General features: G+C 37.6%; 1 protein-coding gene across 30 annotated transcripts in view; it reads right to left on the bottom strand.

Annotated features, from left to right (window-relative positions):
• Plcb4 (phospholipase C beta 4) overlaps nt 1-21,964 on the bottom strand; it is a 384,134-nt gene that overhangs the window by 26,141 nt on the left and 336,029 nt on the right. For all 30 annotated transcript variants that reach the window (XM_087188652.1, XM_087188653.1, XM_087188650.1 and 27 more), the window contains 4 exons: nt 8,526-8,614; nt 7,713-7,863; nt 2,858-2,907; nt 2,655-2,720 (listed from right to left, as the gene is read on the bottom strand). In XM_087188652.1, the coding sequence (XP_087044778.1) occupies nt 2,655-2,720; nt 2,858-2,907; nt 7,713-7,863; nt 8,526-8,614 (356 nt within the window). The remainder of the gene's footprint in view (nt 1-2,654; nt 2,721-2,857; nt 2,908-7,712; nt 7,864-8,525; nt 8,615-21,964) is intronic.

The raw sequence follows: 21,964 nt of genomic DNA on the forward strand, positions 1-21,964 counted from the left end.
AAGCTTTTTAAAAATGTAAGTAGAGGACTGGGGATTTAGCTCAGTGGTTCCACCACCTGCCTCGCAAGAGCAAGATTCCAACTTGGATCCCCAGTACCAAAAAAAAAACCCCAAAACAAAACAAAACAAAAAAACTCCTAAGTAGACAATGTTCTAGGTGGTAAATGATGCAGGTAAGTGTTAGAAATAGGCAAGCAGGGCTTACAACCATCATTTAACCAGTTAAATACTCTGGGGATTCCCTCTTCTCTGAATTTCTTTTCTTTTCTTTCTTTCTTTCTTTTTTTTGCATCTAGAATGTGGAGAGTGTTGCTTGGGTTTGAAGGACATTGTGAGGATTTGAGAATGTATATAAAATAAGTGCCAGTAGATAAATGTTAGTTTTATTAGTCATAGTGATTTTGTACAAAGGACTCTAGAATTCAGATTTCATAAATTATACTTAGCATTTACAGAGATTTAAAATCTTCTTTTACTGCCTATAATATCACCAGGATTTCAAGAAATTCAAGGTTATTTTATAAAAATGAGGGCAACTTGGATCGGTCCAGCTGTTTGATATTTATAAGTTGTTACATGATACAAATATTTCCCTGCTAACCAGAGAGAAGAAAATGCATGGAATGAACCCCAAGGCTTTGAGTTAGAGGGCAAGGTCTGCCAGTGTTACTTCTGAACTGCCTCACAGAAAAATAATTTCCCATCTTCACCACTTTTCTCACTAAGCAGGTAGACCTGTTAACTGGCACGAATGAGTCTGCCCTCTGAGTGAGAGAACCAACAGACAACTCTACATGAGATGTAGGTCTAGTTTGAGAAATAGTGGCACATTCTTCCCCAGTAACTGTCCAAGTAACTATACTGACCCTTCAAAGTAGATGGGGAATTTTCTTAACATCCCATGTGCTTTCACTGCATTTGGCCCAGTGAGGAGGGACTTGTTTACTCAGCGAAGCATCCGGCACGCTATACAGAATGACACAATAAGGGTATGGGTTTTGGACTCTGATGATTTTGATTCAATTACCAAACTTTGCTGCTCCTTAACTCTGGGATATTAAATTGCCTAACCTTATTAATCCTTAATTTGCTCATGTGAAAAATGGGGGGTTCAGTGGAATTTACCTTACAGGGTAGAGAGTATTAAATGAGAGAATGTACATGAAGTGCTGAGCATGGCTTCTGGGAAATATGGAGCATGCAAAAATTCTAGCAGCTGTTATTGTTGTTATTACTGGTCACAGTATATTTCCTAGTCATGCCGCAAGGAAATAGTAAATGAGTCCAAAACATGTATGTTTCCAACTAGCCTAAAGGTCACTGAAGACCGGCTCAGAGACAGAGATCCAATTTAAATGTGAGGATAATCTGTTACATAATACTGTGGCATGTGGCCAACAACTCCACTCCCAATAATCTAACTCCTTTAAATTGCATTCTATGTTGTTTCTTTTTCCCTCTCTCGGTTGCATTTCTGTATTCCATCTTATTGCAAATAAGCATCAAAATTGAATTCCTACTCTAAATATCTGTCTCCAGTAGATACATGCTTATAATAATCTGAAGCATTTCTCTATTGGGAAATTAAAGGAATCCTGTTAAATGAGGAATTACTCATGAAACTTAGGAATAAACAGTCTTTGAAGTGACTTCTGTATCGCACATGTGCTGAACAATCAACTCAGTAATACAGGGAACATTAATAGGCCAAGATTAAGCTGAACCTCTTAAGGGAGCACAAACTCTCAAAGGGTGACATGTTTCTGGGCCATGTTCTTCACATCTTTGATGAAGGGATTCAAAGCCTCACTATGCAAGCCTCCAGCACTGCTGGACAGATCTTGGTGTGAGATCCGGGTCAGGGTGTGAAGTGTCCTTTCAACTAAGGCATGAAGTTCCTCTTGTTCTCATTGCCCTTCATGGAAGAAGACACATACGTTCCAGCAGCAGTAGCATCCATTGCTATATCTCTTAAGAAGGAAAAAGAGTTGCTACATTTCCTTCCTTTTCCTGTGAAGAAACATTAGAATGAAGGATCTTGTTTGAGTGCTGGAAAGATTTTCAACCTATTGGAGAATTCCTGGGCCATATACTACTGTTCTCTTAATATTGCAACTAGTTCTTAAAAATATTTTGAATCACTGCCATAAAGACTTCTTATGACAATAGGAAAAAATAAATATATTTCAGCAGTAGGCTACCAAACAGGGTTTACATTACCCTGGGAGGCGAGGGAAGAAGTATTCTCTTCTCAGATGTCATGAATGGGAAGTTTCAACTTGCTAACATCTCCTCCATGCACTGTGTGTGGCAAACTATGAGACAGTGACCCATGGAACTTAGGTGACCAGCACTTAAGACTGTGAGCTGCTCTTCAATAGGCTATTGCTCAATATTTTATATAAAGTCATACTGCTAGTGGAAGAATTTTTAAATGGGTGAAGCTTTATTCTGCTTTTGAAATAACTGTTAGAAGTAGTGATGACTGATCCCAAATGGATTCTATATTTTAATTCATTGCTAACCAGTTAAATGGCTTTGAATGATTCATCTGTACATAACACAAAACAGGAGCTGTTGGTTTTCACCAGAGATCTGAAAACAAATAATGAATGAACCAATAAAATGAAGCACACATACACACAAGACACTACCTTTGCATGCTTCTTCTTTAAAGAATTGAGCTCTTTCTGTTGTTTCTTTAAATGCTTTAAGTAAGCCTGTGGGAGGAAAAAGAAGATTGGAAATAAGTTTTTTTTGTAGTCAGAATGATTACACTTGGTGAGAAACAAAACCATATTGGTTTTACCAGTACGCATAGTATAAGAGCATTTGCAAAATGACCAAGCAATTTTACCTTCATCTGCTTTAAATCTTCTATCCTCACTTGAGGGATAAGTTCAATACCTTTAAAAAAGTCACAGAAAAGTCACTGTGTATATGAAAACTTAAAGAATAGCTGATCACATAAAATCCATTGTTTTGAAATCTTACTTAAAATTTTTGATCCAGCCTTAGTGGAATGTTATCAATATAAACACCTTAAATTCTATTACAAAGCTTTAACTAGACCACCGAAATGCTTAGGGTCTTAGGTTCCCTACCAGCAAAGTCTGAGAAGGAGATTCATGTACACATGAGTTATTGAGGGCAGACACTCAGGAGAAATCTCTAAGGGAGAAGGGTAAGCAGGACAGGGCACAGGGAGAAGGCAGGCGGCATCTCTAGCTGAAATCCGGCCTCAGCCTGATCCTATGGGAGTTCTTTTTAATCTAAATGCACTCAGGAGTCCTCTACCAGGAGTCAAGGAGCCTGGGCTGTTGTGACTCACATAAGTTAGTTGGGAGCTTCAGAGGTTTTACAAAACCTTCCAGGCATTTCCAGGCAAGGGAATCCCATGGGCTCAGGACAATTTTCTGGAGAAGGAATAGCTATAATTCCCAATCAGCCAACACTCTTAGCAGCTGGGGGATGAGCTAAAGGACCCCATAATGGGGATCTGATTTAGCACAACAGATTTGACTACAGAGACTTTTATCTTTGTTTTTCACCACTTATTATATTAGTCAACTAAATCCCAACTCTATTCCCAACTTAATCATCACAAAACAACATTTTTTTTAAAAAACTTCTTTTACCAAAATGAATCTTAACACTTAAGCAATATGCTGTTGAGTGCAGCATGCCTTTAATATACAGGAAATAATGACATCAAACCATGGTAGAAGAGGATGCTGGCATGGGAACCTAGAGTAATATACTAAGTCATCCTGCTATCTGAGCGAGGCTAGGCCAGTTGTCGTCATGGCAACCATAGCTGCAGAAGAATCTCTAACGGGTTCTGTTGGCAGATTTTCATCTTAGGCAAACAAAAAGAATGTGCACTCTGTACTAGAACTGATTTCCATTAGAATCCCAAAGGCCAGGTATGGTGCATTCAAGAAACCAGCATCAGGTCTCAGATTTTTCTGTTCCAGTTTGACTCATTTGAACAAGATTCACATTATACAGTGTAAGGATGGGAAGGCCACAAAAGGAGTTTTGGCCAAGAGAAATGACCCATGTAATCTATAACATTTTAGGTTGGGGTGTGATGGGAATGTTGGTTTCTTTGCCTGATCTTTTGAGACTCATGTTACAAGCTACCTCTCTGCTTAATGGCAGACCACTAACAAGAGGCAGCATATAGCAAGGGATTAAATCTTGGCTTCCCTAAGAGCTCCCTGTCCAGATCTCAGTTCTTCAGTCTGTAAAATGAACACACAGGATCTGGGGACACAGGACAGGGGAGTTTGATCCAAATACTAAGAGCTTGATCCAAACTGATGAGACTTTTGTTTTTTGTTTTTTGTTTTGGTCTTGGTTCAACTAAAATGTGATAAACAGGAACTTGCTCAAACATATAGCTCTTTCGGCCACATTTTGCATTGTCAGAGAAAGATACAAATTTCCTGCAAACACTTCAATCCCCACAGGTGATTAAATTAGGGAAGATATCCACATTCTACAGAACAAGAGTTGATACCTACTCAGTTCCATCTATGTGCCTGGAGTAGCCTGACCAATAAAACTTTTGATGATAATGGAAATGCCTTCTGTGTGAGGTGGCAATGGAGAGCCACCAGCTACATGTGGCTCTTGAAAATCTAAGATGACTAAGGAACTCAGGCTAAATTTGAAAGCTTAATTTATCTAATACATTTGAAAAGCCACATATGACTCCAGGCTTCTCTCTTACATGGGGCAAGCCTATAGGATTCCCCTATAGGTCGAGCAGCACATTTTGGGCTCCAAAGATTCTGGCCAGTTGAAATTTCACTACATAAAATTTTTGTTCTCATCAACATGACTCTTTAAAAATAATTTGACTTCTTTCAGACTCTAATTTGGAAACTAATTAGGAGCTGAGTTTTCTTAATCTATTGTTCCCAGTACAGTCACTGCATGTCTAGGAGAGGCAGTTGAGAACTTCCCAACTGCTCACCTTCAGAGTTGTCTGCAGCAAGCACTGTCCACTCCATCTACACACCAAGTCTCTCCCCACCACCACTTCCTCGGAGCCATCTCACCAGGTCCCCCTCTTGCATCTTTCTTCTGTTTCTCCTCAGTATTTCCTACAGACATGCTACTGTCCACCTGAACAAATATTTTATGTCTTAAGTCACCACATTTTTCCAGCCAGGTTTCCACCCTTATTATCCATGCAAGTACTTTTGTAGTCATAAGTTCTCAGGATGAATTCCTTCTCAAAACTAATTTTTATTATACAGATTTCACTTCTTTCCTTCTTTTTCCATTTATTCTACCTAAGTATCCTCATCCACCTTCAACTTCTTTCCGTCCCTCCTTCCTCCTGTAGACCTACCACAGATTTCTGTCACATGTTTCCGCCAGATATATCAATGACAGCTTGACCTCTAAGATGACCAAGACCAGATTCATCTTTTTTTCCAAAGCAGTTCCTCCTCTTGACTCCTCTCTTTCCCTCACCACCCATCTCTGGGACCTAACCTTGATATTTCTGAGTTAGCCCCGAGCCTTTGTCCCCCCAAACCCCTATCCAAGTTACCAATTATTTCTAGTCTTCCTTCTCTTTCTCCAGTTGACTACTTTCAGCTTCCTAGACCCTTTTTGCCATTGTTATTCACCCATTAACCATTTGCTTCCTAAGAAAGGAGACTGCTAGCTCCCTACTAGACACAGTTCTGAGGTACACTGAGGATGAGGTACAGTCTCACCTGCAGAGACCTCTGCCTCTTGTTAACACTATAAATATAAAGCAGTAAGTGCTATAATAGAAGCATGAATGCCATGATCTTTAATGACCTTTAGCATCTCTCCCTTCTTAAAACTCTTCATTGATCGCTGCTTCGCACCACCTTTTTGGGTTGATCTCTGAATCCTTTCCAGGGAAAGTGCAGTGTTAGACACTCCCAGTCAGGCCTCCAGATCCTCTCCCTACACCTAGGTGCTTCTCACGATGCTTCCTCCTAGGCTGCCTTTCTGGACCTCAGCACTCCTCTTCTCTCAGTCAGGCCAGGCCAGATCAATTAGGATCTTACTCTTGAGTCTTCTCTGGGACCCTGCTGGAAGGCAGCCCTCTCCTGCATCATGAGTAGTTGGCCCCCACTGCATTCTGCATGAGTGTTTGCTTGTGGGATCCTGTCCTTTTCCCTCAGCCCCATCCTATAAAGCCCAGGAAGGCACCTAGGAATGTCCTAGTACAGTAGAACCTACAACTGTGACTTTAAGTATGCTTGTGGTATCCTGAATAAATGCCAAAAAATCAGGTATAGGTCATCATCTTTGATATGGCCTCTGTGGAAAGAATAGAGGGGAAGTCACAGCTGCTTGGCTTCTTCAAATGCAGCCTTGTTTGGAACCAACGGTGAAGCATGTTTCCTTCTAGAACTAGGACTGCACTTGTCCTCTGTACATTGTCACACTGCAGTGTTTTCAGGCCACTTAACATACTCTAGTTACTACTGTCTTTATGTACCAGTGGGTGTGAGACAAGAACCTTAACACTATTCTCTTGTTTTCCACTGTCCATCTTTGTCTAAGAGCTAATGTTAATAATGACCAGAACTGGTGTGGAATGCTCGAAGTCGGTGTCATGTCCTCACTCCATGTTCTTTTCAGGAAGGAACAGACAAACAGCTGCAGGACCAGTACTAGTAGGGCTACTTTTATGTAGTCTAATTATGTAATTTGTTTCACAAAGCTCAAAGTGTGCTCAACAAAGCACACTTAGTTTCCTGCTAAATTACTGTGCTGCTCTGATTTGGGAAAGCTTGTCATTTCTTACCTTAAACTGTAGCCCTTTGTGTACTTAAGGGAATGAACAACTTATTTTGCTTCTAGCCAAGACACTGAACTCATATATAAATAGAAAGTGATGTATATGGAGTGATAACCCATCAGGAGAAAAAGAAATTCTTATTAAAGTTAGAAGAATGCATGATTCAAGATCAAGGAAGATTTTAAAAATATTGAATTATCAGTATGGGACAGGTGCCACTCAATCAGGATGTATGCCTGGCCAATGAGAATGAAAGCCAACTTTAAACAAGAAGCACAATTGTTTCTGTACATTTCGGCAGAATACTAGCATATGGGACACACCATTCTGTTATGACATCTCTACGATCTCCTGTTTCACCCACAAGCAATGAATGGCCTTCAACTGCCTATCTTAAAGTTTTGCAAATAAACAAATCATTGTATAAAGTATCATTGATACTAAGTATTTATGTATAGCAGGGAATTATGAGTAATTGCCACAACAAGAATTTAGGAATATTCAAATGGTCATGACGGTTGGTTTCCCAGCCCTCTGCCTGTCCAGATAGTGATAGTCCTTATGACAGTGTTTCGAAGAGAGTGGGGATGAGTTAGCTACTAACATCACTAGGTGAAAGGTTTTCTTCTAGAGAAGACACTGAATTTAAATATTTTCTAAGTCTGTGGAGATTATACCTCACAAAACTAAGTTCAGAGACTCTAGAAGATGAAATATGAATGTTGATTCTCTACTAAACACCCAGAGAAATTAAACAATTTGTCAAATCCAGAAGCAAACATGTTGCTTTTGAGTTTTAGGGCACAGGAAAATTGGCAAAATTACTAGAATTCTAAATACCTACTTTTACTTAACACTTTAGAAAGGCTGAGATTGCAGAAGAGATGAGCGCCCACCAACTTTCCCTTACCTTTTTTGCCTTCCATGCCAGAGCCTATGGTGGCTGTGGTTGTTGGTCTGAGCTCAGAGCTGCTCTGAGGGGTCACATTTGCTTTGGCTGTGTTGGCCTTTCCTTTCTTGTCATTCTTGGAAGTGTCACTGGGTACATCAGCTATGTCACTCTGGAAAAGAAATATTCATATTGACCCAAATGAATTTCACTGAAGGCCAAATATGTTGCACATCTCTATCTCACAATGTCTAGTCTGAACCTCTCAGGTTTTCCCATTTCCCCCTCCTAGACTTTTACTCTCGTAAAAGATCATGTAGCTTCCTTAGGCTGCAGGCAAATGATCAAGCCAAGAAAGAGAAGGATATGCCTTCTCTTTTTCTAGCTACTGAAGAGACTCCTGCTTCTACTCCAAACTGAGTAGTTTGGTAAAGGGAACATTTGAAAATAAAGAAACCAACAATACAGGTGTCCACTGGTATGGGAGAAGGTTGTAACACAAAGGTAAAAAAATGTACAATCTGTCATAAATGCCACTTTCATTAATTCATTGAGATGTATTAATCATTATTTCAGCATATTACAAAAGCATCCTATATTTTGAACTTTCTCAAAACATTACAGATTAGTGAGACTAAGCCATTGGTGATTCAGTGACTTTCTGATGGTGGCCACATTTTATTAAACATGCTATATTCCTGTAGACCCCTGAAATTATTATTGAATTGAAAACTATTCAAACTTGTAATACTTACTGGTTTATTTTGTTTTTTTAAACTACTGTCAGATAAGCATACTTTCCCAATTTGGCTATCCTTAACCATTTCTACTTACCGTTTCAATGCCCATAGCTCTCATTTGGTCTGCTCTCTTTTCAGTAATTGAAAGAAATTTCTTTGGATCTGATAAAGCATCCACAATGTCTGGGGGAAAAAATGAAGGAGGTGTTAATTCTGTTTCAGTGAGAATACAAAGAAAATTAATCTAATAAATTCTTCATAATCCTGCACAACTATCATGCTTTCTATTAAATATCTTCTCTTAGGACATAAGATCTAGTTAGGAAAGTACAGTTAGTTACAGAAAATAGGAAATGAGTAAAGGTGAAAGTCAAAGATCAGATGATTTTCTTTTTTTCCCATGATTGGCATGTGGGCTAGCAAACAGGGGAGAGACTCTTTCTGAACATATGAGACTCCATCCAATAGGGCAGAGGCACAGGTAAAATAAACAATAAAGAATGAGGAGGCCTGAGAGTACATACTTTCTCTGCTTCCTGGCTTCCACAAGGTAAGCAGCTTTCCTCCACCATTCCTTTCTACCATGGTGTTTCTACCTCACCACAGAGATAGAGCCAAGTGACTACAGACTGAACCTCTGAAACTGTGAGCCAAAATAAACCATGCCTCCTTTACATTGATTTTCTCAGGTATTTTGTCACAACACAGAACTAACATGGTAAGTATTCAAATACATAAAATAGAAAGCTAAAGCCTACTTTGCTACAATTCTACACCTTGAAGGTAACTAGTGTTATTCATTTCTTCTATCCTTTTAGATATTTTTAAAACTCCAAGTGGATTCTTAGTTTTCTGCACTTTTGAAATTTCATGTATCATGGAAAAATTTCCACATTGTCAGTATAAATCAACTTTATTAATTGTGAGAGCTGCTTAAATATTCCATTTTCTTAATGGCAATAATTTCTTTATCCAGTCTCAGCTGATGACATGTGGAGTCCTTCCTGTTCTTTAGTATTAAAATATTGTTGTGAATGCCCAGGAACATTTCACAGCATTCCTGTGCATATGTTCATGGGTTAAATTCCTAGAAGTTAGAATGATGGGTAAGAGTGTTTGTCCCGTGGAAGCTATTCCCAAATTGCCCCCCAAACATGCTGCACCAATTTATTATCCTTCCAGCAGTACATAAGAAGGCCTGCTTCTGGTCATTACTGGTGGTCCCTAAGACTATTTAGTCTCTTGATAATGGATATGGACAAAGGAGTTTTTAAACCTTGCTCAGAAAAAAAAATAATTGTTTTTTGAATTAATAGTCTAAGATTTATCTATTTTAACTTATAGTTATGGAAATTTTCAAGTGTACACTAAAGTAGAGATAAAATTAAAATATTCACTCACATACTGATGATGAAGACCTAATAATTATAGTTTGCTTACTATGTTTTCTTTATCTATTCTTTCTTTATTCTGTCTGCTGAAATATTTTAAGGAAAATTCCATGCACCATATCACTTCAGTCTTAATTACTTCTCTGTGCATATCTAGAGAAGGTCATCTTGTTTTAGAATTGACCATGTCAATATTTGACCCAACAAAATTGGCAGTAATTCCTTACTATGATATAATGCATAGCCCATTTTAATACTTTCCCTGCATATATTTTCCCCTATATATTATATATCCCTATATATCTTAAACTGTAGTTATTTTATTTGAACCAAGATTTGATGTCCATTTTATGTCTCTGATAAGTGTGTTTTTAAACTTTAACCCAGAATAGTACTTCTACTATTGAATCTTCAGAATGCAATATTTGTTGAAGAGACATCAAATGTCCTGTGAAATGTTCCGCATTCTGAATTCATCTTAGTCCTTTCTTTTGCTATCTAGCTCTAAGGCCAGACTTTCTCTTTTTGTGAGACTATTTCACAGGACATGCTGGGACTGTGTATGTGTGACAGTGAAGGATAGAAAGACCGGTGTCCCACTTGTTGTGCCACTAAGTTCATCCAATAGTGATCGTTGATGAATGGACAATGTCCCATTGGTTTCATGTATCAAATGACTTGCCACTGGTAGATATTTAGATAGGCTTTCAATTTTTCTATAATTGATCACTTTTTTTGGAATATATTGCAAAAGGTTACTTCTTTGTCATCTGATTTCCAGAAAACTAACAGTTCAGCTGCATAATACTGCAACTTTCACGCCCACAGGGCATTCCTAACAAAGTTTATTTTAATAAGCTTTAAGATAGTTATTGAAGAATGATTTATTTTAAAAAAATTAGTACTTAGAAAGTAAGCCAGAATTAAGAGGGTGTACTGGGTTGAATATTTTCCTACCCCCAAATTCTTGTTTACCCAGAACTTCAGAATATGACCTTCTGTATAAATACAGTCTCTGTATGTTTCAGTTAAGGTTGAATTGAGAAAACCCTGGATTAGTGTGAGCCCTAAATATAGTGAACAGTGTCCTCATAAGAAGAGGAGAGGAATCACAGAGACAAAGCAAAGAAGGCCATTTGACAATGAAGGCAGAGATTGAAGTGGTGCAGCTACAAGCCAAGGACTGTTGGGATACACCTAGAGCTAGGAAGAGGCAAGGAAGGATGTTCTCCAAGAGCCCTTACAGCAAGCACAGCCTGGCTTACCCCTTGGTTTCAGACTTTTGGCCTCCAGAACTCTGAGGAATAAAAAGCTGTTATTTCAAGTCAGCTAATGAGTGGTAACTTGATATAGTAGCTTTAGGACAGTAATATAAAGGACAAATCAGACAACTATAAACTTGATTACTGATAATGACTGAGAAAATAATGTTGTTGCTTAAATTCTGGTATGCATCTTTCGTACAAAGTCATATGCTTAAGGACAAGGCAGACTTTGTCTCTGTGAACAGGGAAGGATCGACCATCCTCTGAAGACTGCCCTGGGTCCTGTCATGGTTGGATCTTGGGGGAACCTGACCTAGAAGCTCAGTGGTGTTCCCCCTGGTTACTACCGAGAGATGATTTTACACAACCATCTTCCAGGGATGATTTTACACAATTATAATCTAGTTGACTCCACATACTGCTTAATACCCCACAGTTAAGTGGACTGAGATGTTTCTGTCAGCCATCTGCTGTTGGATTATGTACTTATTGCCTAAATTCCACAAAAGACTCAAGATGCTGAAGACTTATCCATTTGTTGAATAAATATAATTACTGAATGTTTGCAAATTATCAATACTAACAATTCTAGAAACTATGGAAGCCTACACTACTAGATCCTGAAATCTTGCCTGATTTGAGTCTTATTTTAAATGACTTATTTGGGATGTCTTATTTGCATTTATATAGTTATATATTGCCTTTAAAAATGTTTACATTATGAAATAAAACACAATAGCCATGCAGTATAGTAACATTCTTGACAAAATTGCAACAAAAATATACAAAGTGTAAATAAAGTTTGTTCAAATTAACTCAGAGGAGATAAAAAGGAGATTGTAAAAGAACTAAAGGCCCTGGACAAGGGTAAAGTTACCAGGTTATTTAAAACTGGTGCTTCCTTCCTGGCAATTACAAACAACAAATACTTGTAGGATGCCTAATTTTGTCACATGGTAGCAGATGCTCATCCTGCTAAAATTATAGATAAGGGTAGAAGGACAGAAACTGAATACTCAGGGCAGTTCCTATCACATTTCTCAGCAAAGGGCAAAGGCTCAGTATTAGTGAGCCAAGGTATATCTTGGACTGTTGGATTATTTTTCTCTTTGCAACTCAATTTCTCCTCTGGCCAGAGGCATATACATCTGAGACACAGAGAGAGGTAGACAGACAGATAGATCAATAGATAGATAAATAGAGTCTATAAATCTAAAAAGAAAATTGGTTTTTAATAACCACATTTAAAATCATGTGTAACTAGGGAATGAGAAGCTATACATCAAATATCTAATACCTATATACTTGTGTAATTCTATTTGCAAATGTCATTTATTTTTTCCTTGCTTTAACACAGAAAAATTATTTGAGGAAGAGGTTAAATAAATCTTGCATATTCTTGGCCAACGTTTTGCATATTCAAGTAAATCTGGCATCTTTATCTGTGCCAAGATGACATTGCAGTGGGCTTCGTTCCTTTTTTGTGGATACATTATGGCTGAGTACATCTCAGTCGGCTCAGTGCACCTCAGGACAAACCACTGTGCCAAGAACCAATTTTAAATGGTGATCAGCCTTCACTGGGCAGGTGACTACACTCAGCAACAGACGCTGTACATCTAATAGGGTGCAGAGGCACACACACAAAGTTCTGACTGCAGAACCTGCAGGGTGGGCTGAAATGTCCTGGGTACTCAGAGGCTACAGCAGGGGCCCTGGAACTTTCCTTTTTAAAAAGAAACCAGTTGTGCTCACTTCGGCAGCACATACACTAAAAAGAAAAGAGTTTGTACATCCCATTTGTTTTTCTTCAAATTTAACCAAAGCTTTACATATCTATATCTTTAAAAAATCATCTATTTCTGAGTTTAGTGCCATTTCCAAAAAGTTCTCTCCTAGTGAAGATTCCGCATATACATTTCACCTCTCTCCATCCTGCCCAAACTTCACTTATACAAAGTTGAAAGCATTGATTTAGTTGTCCCTAAGAATTAAAGAGATGATAACAATTCATTAGTACAGATTTCCAGCTACTTACTGACTTTTCAGGAGCATTCAATTTGTTGTTTATCCACTACATTTTGAAGCATCTGGGTGCTGAGCACAAATCAGGGCACCTAATCTCCTGCTTGTCATCCCTATGAAAGTGTTACTGGCCCAGGTTCCCTCAGCTTCCCCACTCTTTTTTGTCCTATTATCAACATACAGAGGCAGAAGAAAAAAATACATGTTCCTCTATTAGCTATCAAATTGTGCAAATAAAGATCAACTATGACTTTGGATTAGCTCTTTCAGTTTCTCCCAAGGGAGGGAGGATTTCCCAAACTGCATCACTTAGAAGCCTAGATTGCACAACAGGTGCTCAGGGAAATAGGATTTGGTTTTCAAAAGGAATGGGAAAGATTCAATCTCCCTCCCTTCTCTGGCATTCATGGGACATCTCAGGGCACTGTGTAATTAGGAGCTTGTTTCAATTTGCTTAACTTAGCAGTTTCCAATGTGTTTTCTCATAACCCATCCTGCATCCTTTCACCCCAGAGCCTTTCTTCTTAGAGTTTTGCTAATGTCCATAATCTTTTTAAAAAGGTCATAAACATGAATATCTCATGCATGAGGCTCTAAGCTCAACCCCAATACCCTCCAGGATATCACTGCTAGAATGCAAATTGATTTTCCAATAAATATTTAATAGAAAGAACACAAAATTTTGTCTCCACAAAGGAGAGGACAAAGTAGAACAACTTTCAATTGCTTTAGAAAGTCCTGAGACTTCCTCTCCGGGAATGGCACCTTCATTATTAAGGATGTTCTTCCTCCAGAAACACCTGATGTAACAAACAGTCAGCTATCTTTGGAAAGCAATTCTGTGAAGATCTGAGCAGGGTGAATGAGAAACATTCTTTTATCTGCCAGATATATTTAATCATAAAAAAGGCAAAAAGGGAAAATGAGAAAATAAACAAATGGTCACTTCATCCTCACTTAGGCAAAATAGTCTGGTTGCAGGAGAAGAGGCAAAGTCTAGAGTGGCAGAATTAATGATGAGCACTGGCAAGGAATGATCAGTGCCGACAGCCTCACGATACTCAGCTCTGAGCGACACTGAAATATAATGGCGATGCTCCACAGTCTGGAAGCCTGTCTGCCCTTCCATAGCTTAGTGACAAAAGAAACACAAGTGATAAAACCCCCTCAAGGCAATATTGGATGGTAAATGAAAAATATTGCTGTCTAATTGTTATTAGTCTGGGAGCTTTTGCTTGTCACCAACAGCAACGCTAATGGCAATAATGCTGCACAAAACAAATGGCCCTGCCAGTAGTATGGACACCCACAAAGCAGAAAAGAGAGCCTCAGCGCTCCCAGTTCCACTGGATTTGACAAAGGAGGAATGGACCATAGCTCCCAATCTAGTATCCTCTTTTGTGTGTGATTATGAAAATAAAACACACAGCTGTTTGTCTGTCCTTATGTTTAGTAACAAAGTAATATTGAAAGAATTCAACCAAGGCTTCTTGACTAGCTCTGAGTCGTCTCTCTTCTAAATGTTAATATTTTCTTTATATCAAAATTTAGTTTCTGATCACAAAGAGACTCCATTGCTATTCTTTAGCCCAGAGATATTTTACAACTGAGCTGCTTAAAAACAAAACTCTATGAAAGTTCAGAAGCACATGGTACCCATCCACTGTGGTTTCAATGTGGGTTCTCTCCATAAAAACTCATTGAAATTTAGTTGCCAGTGTAACGGTACTAAGAGGTAGTGAGGTCTTTACAAGGTATTTGGGTGTGTAGGGAGGGAGAAAGGATTAATGTAGTTCCCACAAGGATGGGTGAGTTATCTTGAGAATAGGTTGTTGTAAAGTGTCCTGCTCCCATTGCCCCCTCGTCTTATCTCCCACCAGTCCTTCTGCTTCTCTGCCATCCATGGAGAAGGATGAAGACCTTGCCAGAAGCCAGGCAGATGCAGCTGCCTTGTCTTAGACTTTTAGTCTCCAGAACTGTGACCTATAATACCTCCTTTCTTTGTAAATTACCCAGTTTCAGCCAGTCTGTTACAGCAACAAAAATAAACTGAGACATCATATTTGTGTGTTTCAGGAATTATGCTGCAATGATAATGATAAGCAGTGCACTAAAGTCCTTGCCTGTTTCTGGAGTGGGAAAGGAGGGAAAATCGGTACCCTCTGGGAGTAGAAGAGGGGCAGGTTGGAAAAATGGGCTCAAGACCTATCTCATGTTGAGAGGGAGTTGGGGCAGCCAGAGTTCAAAGTCTTTAAAGAGCACCAGGTGCAGGAGTGCAGAATTAATTGTGATCAATTGCAAATGTGGCAAAGCTTCTCATCTGTGGGGATTTATCACCATATGGTGACCCCCCTAGAACAGAACTTCAATAAATAGATGGCCAGAAGTTCCTGTAAATGTCCACGTCTTTCCTAAGGAATTGTCCTAACTTGGAAAAGCCTTAAGAGCACTTTTCATGTTTCTGCAAAATTATGCCACCCTCTTGACATTACTGAGATTTAAAATACATTTAAAATTAACATAGAATGTAGAGCTGCTGCTGCTTAAAGTAACATCCATGTAACATTACCAATATTAGAATTCTGAAACTTAGCAAGCATGGGTTTAAGAGATTACCCTAGGATGATTAATTGTTTATGGTACAGTAATTTACTGTTGCAATTTACAAAAATTAAAACTTAAATTAATGTGAAGAAAATACAACCAGCAGATTTTTCTTTAGCTTGTTAAAATAGATAAAAATGAAAAAAAATCAATAGGGGAGCTGGTATGGCCAACATTGTTTGAAGAATTTGTTTCATCTTTACTTATGAGATGGGGACTACTGTAATCCCTGTGCTGCAACAAGAACATAAAGACATAAAGTATTATGCAAAGTTCATACGAGGTCACATAGCCAACAGCTAGCATTCCTAGTATGTGCTGTTGACTTCAACAAAACAGCATTCTATTAGCCAAAAAAATAGACAGTCTTTGGATCCCTACCCACTGTACTCACAGAACTTTATCATGATACTGACATGTATTTCAGACCACTCTAGAAATTATGGGGGGGGGGGGAGCCAGGCAGAGAGAGACAGATTAGGAGATTTTTTTGAATAAATCAAATTTTAATTTAAACAATTGAAGAAAAATAGGAATTAAAAAGAACAAACAAAAACCAAAGAGTACTAGAGAGGGAATTTTAAGAAAAGGAATAGAAATAACCAAAAAACATAAAAATACATTCAGTTTGATTCATAAATATGCAAGCTGCGATAATGAGACATCACTGTTACCACCATTACTGGAAAAATTAAGAACTTTTTAATCATTCAGAATTGGGTATGGTGAATGAGAACAGGCAGCTTTATACATAATGTGTGGGAGTACACATTGATCCAATTCAAAGGGCTGGAAAGTGATAATAGCATAGCCATATAAAGGAATGCACAGTAAGTATTTCTAATGTGAAATCCAAATGCTCTGAAATTCAGAACTTTCTATTTTTTTGGTACCAGGGATCGAACTCAGGATCTTTCACTTGCAAGGCAGGTACCAGAACAACTGAGCAAAATCTCTGGCCCGAAATTCAGAACTTTCTAAGCACCCACATGCTGTTCAAAAAGGTTTGGTCAGGGCATTTTGGATTTCAGGTTCTTGAATTTGAAATGGAATATCTCTCCAAGACCAAAAAGTTCTGGGTAATCACCCCTGAATTCAGTGTTCCTAATGCACCAGGGCTTTCCTACCTTTCTGACACACCACATAATGGGTCATGCACTTGTTTTTACATATATGTTTACTTAGCTGGAAAATCTTGAGATTAAGTGTATTAGAGTTTTTCAACTTTATATTTCTTACTTAGGTCATTCAAAGAGTAGGTACTAAACAAGAAATATACATCTTTTCTTTTGAGAAACATTTTTCAAATGAAACACCTCAATGAAATATTTTTACTGATTAAACTAGTAAATGTTTTTTAAAAGCTCTGTATTGTACTGGCTTTGAAAATCTAAAGCTTTATATATACACTTTAAGTGTACCAAATATACTTCAAGAAATCCATCTTCAGGAAATGTTCACATATATTTCCAAAATTGTACATTTAGGGTTCTCAGGAACAATGTTATTTATAAGAAATAAGAATGGAAATGACTTCAGAGCCTGTCAATAACTAAAAAAGCAAGCATAAAGTGGAATCAAGTGCAGCTGATAAGAATATAAAAATATTTCATGATACAAGAAAATAGTCTCCGTTAAAGGAAAGAAATTAGGGTTCCACACGAGTAAGATCCAATTTTATTAAAAGTAAAATAGAAAAAGAAATGAAATTGGAATTAAACATTAGTTCACTCTGGGCAGTGGATTTATGAGTGACTCAATCTATTCTTTGTGCTGTCAGAATCTTTTTTTGATACATATTTCAGCTGCCCTATATTTTATGGACTAAACATCCCATGCATGTTTGTAGAATGAAGTACTGAATACACATTATCTTTCTTTAGCCAAATAAAAATGTGATGATATATACTGACAACTTTTTTTTTTTCCTTAGAATATGTTGGAATGTGATAGTGCAGTTTCATTTTGAACTTGTTCCTGCAGAATCAACAGAGAACATCAATATTTCAGGGAATATAAATTTCCTACTTCACTGGTTCAGTACATAAACACTTAGGTCTGAAGGTGGGAGGTGAGCTTAGTAGATGAAATAGGAACAAATAAATTAAGAAGCTGTGAAGATGGTCAGAAATTTAGGAAAAGCCAGTTTTTTATTCTTTCCGTATCTTCAGATAAGATCCTTAAGGGGAAAGCTTTGGGTTACAACAACCTATCCCATACTTTTCTACTAAAAATTTGTACTTTAGCATAATAGTAGCCAGGCATGCATCTCAATAGCTGCACTTGGGAGATACAGGAAGCAATCTTTGTGTTTGCCCACTTGGTACAATGAATAACAAAGTATGTGCATGTGTGCAAAAGTGTCAAACTGGGATTTTTATCCACATAATGCTCCTATAAGTTTTGTGTATGTTTACCTGACCATCACATGGGTAAAATACACCCACATCACTCTTCTGTTGCGAAAACATGTATTTTATCATAATGGAATGGTGGGTGTGACTCAGTTGCTGCACCTGGGGAAAGCAAAAACCCATCTGTACATTCACCTATTTGGTAGAGGAATGTCAAGGTGTGTACAGGAGCTCCAAAGCAGCAACAGTTGAGCTTTACTCATGAAACACTCCTTGCTAAATTTCTGTGCATTTAGGATTTGTTTTTTTTTTTTAAAGTTTTCTTTTGATTGTTCTGGTAGAAATAGTCCAACTCAGTACAATGGCATATGAAAAATCCTATTTGCAAGTTTGGGGAGTCAAAAGTGAATCATCAGATTCACTTGTAGGGGTGATAATGATTTTGACATTGGACATGTGAGCCAAAGTTCCTGTGACAGTGAAATGGAGCAAGAATCGACTGACACAGACACAGGGAATGCATACCACCTTGATTCAGATGGTGAACAAAATAGCAATGTGAATGCATATTTGTCTAATTGAAATATTATAAAATGGTCACACAATAAAATAGAATGATCCAGTGTTGGAACTAGGTCTGAAAATATAGTGATGATCTTGGCAGGGGTGAAATCTATTATACAGAATGCCAGCACTGCCATTCAACGTTGGAAATTGTAACAGATGAAATGCTATAAGATGTTGTGAAATACACAAAGAAAGGCTTAAATATAAATGAAACATTCTGTATATACCAATAGCCATATTAAAAATATATTTATCATGACATCTCACTAGCTGAACTGAAAGAATTCCTAGGTCTGCTTTACTTACCAGAGATTTCTCATGGTAATCTCAGGAATGTACAAGACTTATAGAAAAGTGATGGGTCAAAATATGCCCTTGTAGATGTGAAGACTTACTATGCTTTCAATTTGGAAATTTATCCTGGAACTCAGCCACCAGGTCCTTATTCATATAGTAATAAACCAGATAATGTTGTGAACAGACTTGTTGCTCCCATCTCCCAAACTAATGAGGATGTGATATTTGACGATTGGTTTACCAGTTTCCAATCGATGTTACATTTGCTAACAGAGCATAAGTTGACCAGTGTGGGAGCTGTACGCAGGAACAAAGCAGAAATTCCAAATGAAATGCTGCAATTTCAAAGTAGTGAATTATATAGTACAATCTTTGGATTTCAGAAAGATTTACATTGGCCTTGTATATGGAAAAGAAAAACAAACTAGTACTGCTGATGTCAACATTGCAACATGATGCAACTGAAAATAAACCTCTATAAAACAGAAGGCTGAGAAACAAAAGCGGAGTAGATGCTGTTGATGAGTTATGCAGCAACTATGATGTAACAAAACACAAAGCATTAGCTAGTGGCTGTGTTTTACTCGATTTTAAACATGCATGGCATAGTTTGACAGTTTACAAAGAAAATAACAAGTGCAAAATATCATGGAGAAATTTTCTTAGAGGATCGGGACTGGAACTTATAAGATATCATTTATAGCAGAAGAAAAGTAAAATGTTTTTGCCCAGGGAACTACACAAAAACTCTGTGGAGCACACTGGGGAGCTGACAGGTAAACAGGCAGGTGCAGCACCACAAAGACCTACTATGACAACAGAAAACCCAAAAAGATGTCAGCTGTGCCCTACAAGAAAGGACAGGAAAATAAAACATACGTTTTGTTATGTGTGTATAAAACATGACGTTTTCATGTGTGTGACAGTTGAAGCAAAGATGGTTTCTGTGGTAGACTTTAGTTTGTATTTACATTGTGGTTCACATAGGTTTTTATTTCTCATGCTATATTTTAGAGTTTGTGAGCAAATAAACAGTTGATGTGAAAATGTTAATGTCTAATCTAAATACTCATTATATGTTTGATAGGTTATTTTATTGATATCTTATTTTCCTAATAAGTTCACATTGTACAATATAGTGGGAAGCTCCTGACAAAACAGGAAGAGAAGAGAGGTAACAAGAATGGCCTGCCATGCAGGAAAGGAAAGCTAAGCACAAGTGCTGGCTGTGTGAGATGTGTGCATGGAACATGCAGTTGTGTGTGAAGACCGCCTTCAGTGTGACAACTGAAGCAAAGGTTATTTTTGTTGAAGAGTTCTATTGGTATTTTCATTGGAGTTCACATAGAAATTTATTTCTGATGTTATCTTTTGGGTTTTGTAACCAAGTACATAGCTGATGTGAAAGTGTTGATGTTTATTCTAAATATACGATACAATTTAATAATTTAATACTTCATTGATATTTTTTGTTTCTCTTAACTACTCATTGTATATAATAGGGATATCCTGACAGAACAGCAAGAGCAGTGAGATGTCAAGTATGTCCTACAAAAAGGCCAGGAAAGCAAAACACACATGCTGTCTGTGTAAGCAATACATGTGTATGGAGCATGCTGTTGTCACATGTGAACACTGCCTTAGGTGTGATAATTGAAGAAAAGATTATTTTTGTATAGAGTGCTATTGGTATTTTCATTGTAGTTCATATAGGAATTTATTTCTATTGTTATTTTTTAGACGTACACCAAAAAAATTGATGTTGAAAATTTTGATGATTTGATATGAACACTCAATAATTATTACAAATTCAATACTTTATTTTTTGACATTTTTTCCTGTTAAGTACTCATTGTTTAATATAATTAAACTCATAAAGTTAATAATCTATCACTAGAAATATTCTAAATAATAAATGTGGGTATTATACACCAACGTTTCTGTGCCTTTATGGCAAAGTTGATGTTATATCCCTTATCTTTTAACATCTCCCCTCAGCTTCTTCCTAAATAAAAGAGAGGACCTTAGAATTCTAAATCCACTGTGTTTGGATGTCAAATCTGAGGGTAAGACTTCAACTGCAGGGTTGCATCAGTGGTGACATAGTGCAGAAATCCAACTACTGATAAAAAGGAAGCAGCTATGACATGTTAGGGAAGAATCCTCACAGGTCTATTATGAATGAGATGAACTGGGATCAGTATTTAAACATCCACTCTGGCAATGAGTTACATTATGAATGCAGGTATTTTTTTCAGCACAGATCTATGTATGCCCACTTCCATCCTGAACAATTTCACATTTTTGGACTTTATGGAAAGTGCTTGGCACAAAATAGGAACCTAACAAACCATTTTTTTCTCTTTTCTCATCAAATGGCTCATTTCCCAGGAAGGAATTAATTTCATTTGAAACTTAACTCATACAGAAGCAAAACTTTAAAAAATTTTTCCTATATGGGCTTATGCAGCTCTTTCTAAAGTGCATTAGGTATTTATCACAGGGTCCCTGCTCTTTAAGCTCAGATATGTGGAAGGTGATTTCATTCATCTGCTGATGCCTCTGAATCACTGCTGTGCTACCCTGAAGGCAGGTTTCTGAGGTTTCCATGGGCTGGGCTGCAGCTCCTAAACACACAAGGCCTCCTGTCTCTTTTCATCCACTTACTCAGCCCCACAATACCTCTCCTAGACTCCTTTAATGAGTTCTCTATCTGTTCCTGTATGCTGTAACTTCTAATGTGCTTCTGCTTTTTGAAAAACAAAGGGGAAGGAGAAGTCATTACTATGGATTGTGAGACTGAAAAGCCCTTACGGCTTAGTTTATTTTTTGAACCTGCAATCAAATTGTTAAAGGTGAAGATTAGTTTCTGACAAGCTACTCTCCAGAGAAGCATACATTACTAAAAACCATCAGCCACAGCACCATATTCCCCTAACAAAATAGTATAGAAAGTGTACCATTCTCTACATATAGATACCCATGTGCACACATATTCTTGAGTCTTGCTGTGTTGTGTAACATACGGGT

The sequence above is a fragment of the Heterocephalus glaber genome, unplaced genomic scaffold (assembly GCF_053883595.1).
Source record: "Heterocephalus glaber isolate CG9 unplaced genomic scaffold, H.glaber_assembly_v1.0 deba00001532, whole genome shotgun sequence".
Lineage (NCBI taxonomy): Eukaryota > Metazoa > Chordata > Mammalia > Rodentia > Bathyergidae > Heterocephalus > Heterocephalus glaber.